General features: G+C 48.7%; 1 protein-coding gene across 1 annotated transcript; it reads right to left on the bottom strand.

Annotated features, from left to right (window-relative positions):
- Nucleotides 1-343: 343 nt before the first annotated feature.
- Nucleotides 344-1,273, bottom strand: RNF182 (ring finger protein 182). Its single transcript, XM_039526898.1, has one exon. The coding sequence runs from the start codon at nt 1,079-1,081 to the stop codon at nt 344-346; it is 738 nt and encodes a 245-aa protein (XP_039382832.1). The 5' UTR covers nt 1,082-1,273.
- Nucleotides 1,274-7,825: the final 6,552 nt, after the last annotated feature.

The raw sequence follows: 7,825 nt of genomic DNA, 5'->3' as shown, positions 1-7,825 counted from the left end.
CCTGGTCCTGCTGCTCTGACTCATGTGACTAATCCAGTTGAAGACAAGTGCTACTTATTTGAATAAGGGCAGCAGCATCAGGTTAGGTAATTTTGTTTTTTTTCCTATAGCTTAACCTTAAAAAAATGATATATAAAGTCTATTTCCATTGGTTAGTATAATGAACAAGTAGAACAAAGCACAATAAATATCAAAGCAAAATTAAAAAACAAAATAAATAGACCACAAAATTGTGGCTACTGCTTCTGTTTAGTGTGATGAATAATAATAATAAATAAGAATACAATAGGGAAGATAAATTATGCTACAAACATGGCAGTATCTTATTTGACTATATTTGTTATCAAGAAGACATGCAGTCCAGAAACTCATGGCATACACATTGGCAAAAGCCATAAACCATGAGAATAACAAGGCTCGAAGGAACAAGGCTGACGAAGACAACCCCCAGGGTGACTTTCTTAGATACCAGTAAGTAGATCCCTAAAGGCAAGGAACTAAAGTATAGCAAACCTAACAACCAAATGAGCACTCGAATTGAGGTCTGGAAGAGCAAGGATGTACAGTTCCACACTGTCCAGTTGTGGGATACAGTTGCAACAGAGTCAAAACTCGTGGGCCTGTAGAATTCCACCACCGGGGTGGAGTTCAGAGTCTGTGGGCTTTCTCTCTGCACTTCCATGATGGTTATAACCAGGCAGTTGGAGGAAGCGTGAGAAGGGCTAACAAGAGACGCCAACCTTTTGGGAGTTAGCAACAGTTCTGTAGGATTATCTGGTAGGCACTTTTTCCCCTTTCCCCCACAAGCCAAATTCACAAGGATGTTGTTGTCATCAGGAAGACTACTAACCTCATCATCAGGCAGGCATGTCTCAAACCTACAGAATGGGCACACTATGACTCCCTGAGGAGAGTCCCCAAAGTCTATGATCTTGCAAAGGCATTTGGCACATACTCTGTGACAACACTCCAGCACTTTTGGTTTCCTCTGTCTCTGATTATAGCGGTTGTAACAGATCTTGCACTCAAGCTCATCTGAGCCCTGGGACTCCACAGTATCCTCTGGTAGTTGACCGATCATTTCTTCTAATGGTTTGTAGACGTGTGATGATGGGAGTCAAAAATAAATGCTTCACTAAGGATGCTATTAGGGTGCCCCTCAGATTATCACATCACCCATATCAGTCAGGAAAACAAGAGAGGAAGACGTCACACGTACCAGTAATCTTCATTCATTTTCAGCTTCTGTCAATGACTTTGTACTGTGTGGCCTTCACTCTGTGCCATGTATCCATGTAAACAAGACAATGTGGAGTTTCTGTAGAGGAAAGAGAGTCTAGCATTGTTAGCACTGAATTGACAACAAGTCTTTTACAGCTTTATCTTCTCAACAATATTTAAAAAGCTCTCTAAAAGCATTTATTGAAATAGTTTTTGTGTGTCAGACAGGGCATATACCGCATCCTTGCTGATTATAAAATTTTATACCACTCCGGACATTTATATATCTTTAGTCTCGCGTGTACCCCATTGCCTCTCTAACCCCGTTAAACTCTTATTGGAGCCTCATTCTGTTAGATTTGTTCACTTATCTAGGATTCTGTTTTTTATTTTTCTCTCTTTACATAGCTGTAAGCGCCCCTCTTTTCCATTATGCCTCAAAGCCAAACTCACAGGGCAATGAGGGGTGGGCTTTTACTATCCAATCAACAGTCCCCCTTAAAAATATATTTTGAGCCCAACCAGTACATCTCCCAAGTGCCCTGTCCCTTTTTTCCTGGTGCTTCTGACTTTCTATGCTGTGATGACTGGTTGTAGACCCCTAACTAGAGAGAAGGTTGTAGGAAGCTTGCATTGCTGCACCCCCTGTACTGGGTGGGGTTTCTGCCATCAGGACCTGCAGCTTGGGTTGTGCTGACAAAAATAAGTAAGTCCTGCTATGTAACAGACATTGTGTGTATCATCCTGGCACATTACAGATATTAAATACAAAACATTAACCAGTGCTGCCTGCATTGGGTAATAATAATTGTCAACCTCTTTAAACCAGTGCAATGTGCCAGAGGGCCAAAAATGTTCCATAATATTACCCCAAATTCATTCACATTCTTGGCCAAAAAACTAAGTTTCACAACATGTTTTGAAGACCACAGCAAATTCATGCTCTGGCAGAGTACCAGAGACAGTGTGTACACAGCTAGCTACTTGCCACTCAGAACACCCTGTCCTAATACTCTGATCCAGTTGAGCTGTGCTGTGCTTGCAGAGGCAGATTAAAATTTCTCAGGGCCCTTGGCCAGAACAAATGTGGGGGGCTCTCCCACTTCTGCCTATGGCCCCGCCCACGGCCCCACCCCTTTCTGCCCCTTCCCTCGGATCCGCCCCTGTTCCACCCAGGGTCCCCCCATTCTGCCCGCCCCACAACCTGTTTGCTCCTTTCTGCATCCCCACCCTGTGGTCCCAAGACCAGAGAAGTTCTGTCCCCATGCCATGACCCTGGGGCTGTAGCAGGGAGTGAGAACTTCTGCGGGAGACCAGGATCGGGACTCTGGGGCTTCTCCTGCTCTGCCTCCCAGGCACTTCTGCCAGAGAGCAGGATCGGGCATAGGGGCTGCCCCTGCCACCCTGTGGCTTTTGCCAGGGACAGGGTCGGGGCAATCGGGACTTCCTCTGCCAGGGATGGGGTTGGGGGCCACTGTGGGGGCTTCCCCCACCCAGGAGCTTTTACCAGGGAGAGGGTTGGGGGGTGCAGGGGGCCCCCCTTCCTGCAGTTTTTGCCAGGGTTGGGGGCCACTGGGGGGTTCCCCTGTTCCACGGCTTCTGACGGGGCCACAAGGGGAGCTTCCTCTGTCCCATGGCTTCTGCCAGGGTCAGGGGGTTACCGGCTGTAGAGAGAAGTCTTTTGGGTATTACTGTGTAGTCCTAATCAAAACTTAGCTCTCTACATATTTTTGTTTTCTGGCCCTGATGAGCATTTCCAGGCTTCACCACAGCCTAAGTCCCTGTATTTGTATTTGTCTATCAATCTTCAAACTTTAATTTCTTGACCATTAGTTTTGTCAAGGTCTTGATTTTTTCCTCTCGGGAAATTTATATCTTCATCTTACACTGAGGCAGAATATTCTCTCTTTTTTAGATTCCTCCACATCTTATTGATAAAATTATTATTATTATTTGTATTGTGTTAGCAATTGGCGGCATTATACTAGGCACTGTAAACAGTGGTCCCTGCTGCACAGAACTTGAAATCTAAGTATACCGGGAGACACAAGAGATGGATATTTTAAATTTCACATGACCCCTGGTTACTTTTTGCTCTTCTCTATTCATTCACACTAGTCTTTTTATTTTACTCCTAGTATCATCTCTAGATGACCTTTAGTCACACATAAATGCCATGAGATACTAATCCATTAGGAATTTGGGAAACCTACAAAATGGGCACAGTAAGATGAAATGCGGGCCTTCAGGGATCCTAAGTCCCCCAGAAAAGGCTTAAAAAAACCTAAAAAAATTCTGGGCCCTGGAATCCCCTGTCTGGGGATTCGTCCTGCTTTGAGCAGGGGGTGGACTATATGACCTCCTGAGGTTCCTTCCAACCCTGATATTCTATGATTCTGTGATTTATAAAACCTGAGTCTCATCTAGTTCTTTTGTACTGGGTGTGATATAGGGTAGTGAATTCATCAATTCACAATTAGGGTTGGTCAAAAATTCTGTCAAAACTGTTTTTTGACAGAAAATTGGGAGTTTCATAGAATCATAGAACTTAAGATCAGAAGGGACCATTATGATCATCTAGTCTGTCCTCCCGCAAGATGCAGGCCACAAAAGCTGACCCACCCACTCCTGAAATAATTCTCTCCCTTGACTCAGATGTTGAAGTCCCCAAATCCTGATTTAAAGACTTCAAGTAGCAGATAATCCTCCAGCAAGCGACCCCTGCCCCATGCTGCGGAGGAAGGCGAAAAACCTCCAAATTTTTTTTCACAAAGAGTCTGCTTGCCACAGAAAATTTCAACTTCTTGTTAAAAACCCTCAACCCCCAAATTTTTAGATTTGAACCAAAATGTTTGGTTTTTCAAAGAAAACACAAACATTTCTGCAGAATACAAACCCATTTTCCAACCAACTCTATTCATAATTTTATCACATTTGCTTGCATACCATAAACATGTATTGTATGCTAAAAAAAAGTGTTTATATGTAGCAAAAAATACAGTATTTTGTTCAATTCTATTCTCTTTATTTGGCCAGATTCAGCACTACTCTAAGACATCAAAATTCCATTGAAGTTCCACTTATAAAAGTAGCAGATTTGGCTCATCATTTCAGATTTCCTGAACCCCTTCTTCTGGCCTTCAAGTAACTCCCCAACCTCTCCAGGCTCATCATCACAAGCAAGCGCCACACAGACCAGGACACACCAACTCAAAGCGGCACCATGCCCTGCCAGAACAACAGATACAAAACCTGCAGCTGTATCTCCACTGCTATGGTGATCAGTACCCCCACAACACACCTTTCAAGATTCCTGGGTCCAACAACTGCCTATCACAACATGTGGTGTACCTCATCCAGTGCACTCAATGCCCCAGTGACAAAGGACAGTTACCTGTTCCGTAACTGGTGTTCTTCGAGATGTGTTGCTCAGGTGTATTCCATAGTAGGTGTGCGTGTTCGCCACGTGCACCGGTGCCGGATGTTTTTCCCTTAGCAGTACCCATACTGGGGGAGCGATGCCTCTATATCTCACTATAAGGGGAGCTGTGCACTCCCCCCACCCTTGGTTCCTTCTTGCCAGACAACTCCGACAGAGGGGAAGGAGGGCAGGATGTGGAATACACCTGAGCAACTCATCTCGAAGAACGCCAGTTGCAGAACAGGTAACTGTCCTTTCTTCTTCGAGTGATTGCTCATGTATATTCCACAATAGGTGACTCCAAGCTATATCTGATGGAGGTGGGTAGGAGTTTGAGGGTTTCTGGGACGCAGTACCGCCCTACCAAACCCGGCGTCATCCCTTGCTTGGGAGACGATCACATAGTGCGAGGAAAAGGTGTGGACAGAGGACCACGTGGCAGCTCTACGTATGTCCTGGATAGGTACGTGAGCTACTTAGGCGGCCGATAAGGCCTGAGCTCTTGTAGAACGCGCCTTAACGATAGGTGGTGAGGGAACCCCTGCCAGGTCATAACACGTGCGTATGCACAAGGTGATCCAGCGCGAAAGGCACTGGGTGGAAATCGGTTGTCCCCTCATCCGCTCGGCCGTCGCAACGAACAGCTGTGAAGATTTCCAGAATGGCCTGGTTCGGTCCAGGTAAAAAGCCAGCACCCTATGCACAGCTAGCGTGTGTAGGCGGTGCTCCTTGTTGGAGGAGTGGGGCTTAGGACAGAGTACCGGTAGGAAAATGTCCTGATCCATATAGAAGGCAGAGACCACCTTCAGGAGAAAAGCGGGGTGTGGGCGAAGCTGGACCTTATCCTTGTGGCAGACCGTATACAGGGGATCCGAGGTCAAGGCCCTAAGCTCCGAGACACGTCGGGCTGATGTGATAGTAACAAGGAATGCTACCTTCCATGACAGATGAGACCAGGAACACGTGGCCAAGGGCTCAAAGTGAGGACCTGTTAGGCGCGATAACACAAGGTTTAGATCCCATTGCAGCACGGGGGGGCCTAGCATATGGGAATGAACGATCCAGGCCCTTTTGAAAGTCGGAGGTCATATTGTGGAAAAAGACCGAGTGTCCCTGTACCAGCAGGTGGAAGGCCGATATGGCCGCCAAATGCACCCTGAAGGAGGCAGGAGCTAGCTCTTGGGTCCTAAGGGACAGGAGGTAATTGAGAATAAGTTGGAGTGATGTGGACAATGGGGAGGTTCCCCGCTCCCTCGCCCACCTAGAGAACGTGGACCATTTGGCCAGGTACGTCCGTTGTGTGGATGGCTTTCTACTTTCCAACAGAACTCGTTTGATGTTCTCCAAACACCTCCCCTCCTCCTCATCTAACCACGGAGCAACCACGCTGTTAGGTGAAGTGTTGCCAGGTTGGGGTGGAGGAGGCATCCCCCTTCCTGGGAGAGGCAATCTGGGGGAAGCGGCAGCCTCCACGGGGGAGCCGCTAAGAGTTGCAGGAGGGTCCCGTACTAGTGTTGATGGGCCCAATCCGGAGCTATGAGGATGACCTGCGTTCTGTCTGCTTTTACTTTTTGCAGGACTTTGCTTATTGGGGGAAATGTGAGAAGGCATAGAAAAGTTGGCCTGACCACTGGAGGAGGAAAGCGTCCGAGATCACCCCCCTTTCCACCCCTCCCCTGGAGTAGAACTGGGGGCAGCATCAGTTCTGGTCGGTTGCAAAGAGGTCGACCTGGGGAACTCCCCACTCCCGGAAGAGCTGTAGGATGACCTCCCAGTGGAGTGACCTCTCATACTGGTGGGAAAGAACCCTGCTGAGGTGATCAGCTCGCACATTGTGAACGCCAGGTAGGTGGAAGGCTCGCAGGGTGATATCGTGGGCTATACAAAACTCCCACAGGCTCAGGGCTTCAGGCATAGGGCCAAGGAGCACATTCCAGGCATAGGGCCAAGGAGTGCATAGGGAGGCACCCAAGAGAAGCCAATCGTCCAGGTATGGGAAGATCTGCATCCTCTCCTCTGGAGGTAGGCTGCTACCACTGCCACGCATTTGGTGAAAACCCTGGGAGCCGTGGAAAGGCCAAACGGGAAGACTGTAAACTGGTAATGGTCCCCCCATATCAGAAATTGGAGGAAATGCCTGTGTCCCTCGAATATATGGATATGGAAATATGCGTCCTGGAGGTCCAGGGCCATGAACCAATCCCCCGGGTCCAGGGAGGGAGCGATAGAGGCCAGGGATACCATCCGGAACCTGTAGTGAACCATAAAACTGTTGAGATCCCATAGGTCTAGGATGGGTCTCAGCCCCCCTTTCGCCTTTGGGATCAGGAAATACCAGGAGTAGAAACCCTTGCCCTGGAATTCTACTGGTACCCTTTCCACCGCCGCCAGGCGGAGGAGGTGTGCCACCTCCTGGTCTAGGAGACGGGCGTGCTCCGGGTCCCCAAGGCTCACCCGGGGCAGGGTGTGGGGCGTGTGTGTGGGAGGTGAACTGCAACATGTAGCCCTTGGAGATAGGACCCACTGATCTGACGTTATACGGTATCACTCCACATGGTAGGCAGATAACGGTTGCAGAGCACAAACTTTATTAACTGGGGGGCTTCCCTGGCAACAGGCCCCCTGCAGAGTCAAAACTGCCTCTTTCCCTGCCTTTTGCCCTTCGAGGGGTCTGGCTGTGGGGCCGAGCGGGACTGACGTTGGGACCTACACCTCTGTTCCCTCGGTCTTTTGGGTGGGGGCTCGTATTTGCTCCTAGCAGGGGGAGCCGAAGCCTGCGGCCTGGGCTTGTCCTTCGCTGGAGGGATGTACAGGCCCAAGGTTTGCAGGGTGGGGTGGGAGTCTTTCATCCCATGCAGGTGGACATCAGTTTGGTCCGCGAACAATGCTTTCCCATCAAAGGAAAGGTCCTGCATCAAGGACTGGGACTCTGCAGACAGTTCGGACAGGAGAAGCCACGATGCCCTGCGTATGGATATGGCAGAGGCCATCGAGTGGGCTTCTGTGTCAGCCACGTCTGATGCCGCCTACAGGGCTGCTTTAGCCACTGCCGCTCCTTCCTCTACCAGAGCCCTGAACTCCTTTTAGTCCCGCTCCGGGAGGAAAGGTTCAAACTTTGGTAGGGACCCCCATAGATTGAGGTCATACCGGCTCAGTAGGGCTTGATTGTTGGCCACCCTGAGC

Source organism: Mauremys reevesii, linkage group 2 (assembly GCF_016161935.1).
Source record: "Mauremys reevesii isolate NIE-2019 linkage group 2, ASM1616193v1, whole genome shotgun sequence".
Classification (NCBI taxonomy): domain Eukaryota; kingdom Metazoa; phylum Chordata; order Testudines; family Geoemydidae; genus Mauremys; species Mauremys reevesii.
This window is presented reverse-complemented; position numbering and strand designations above follow the sequence as displayed.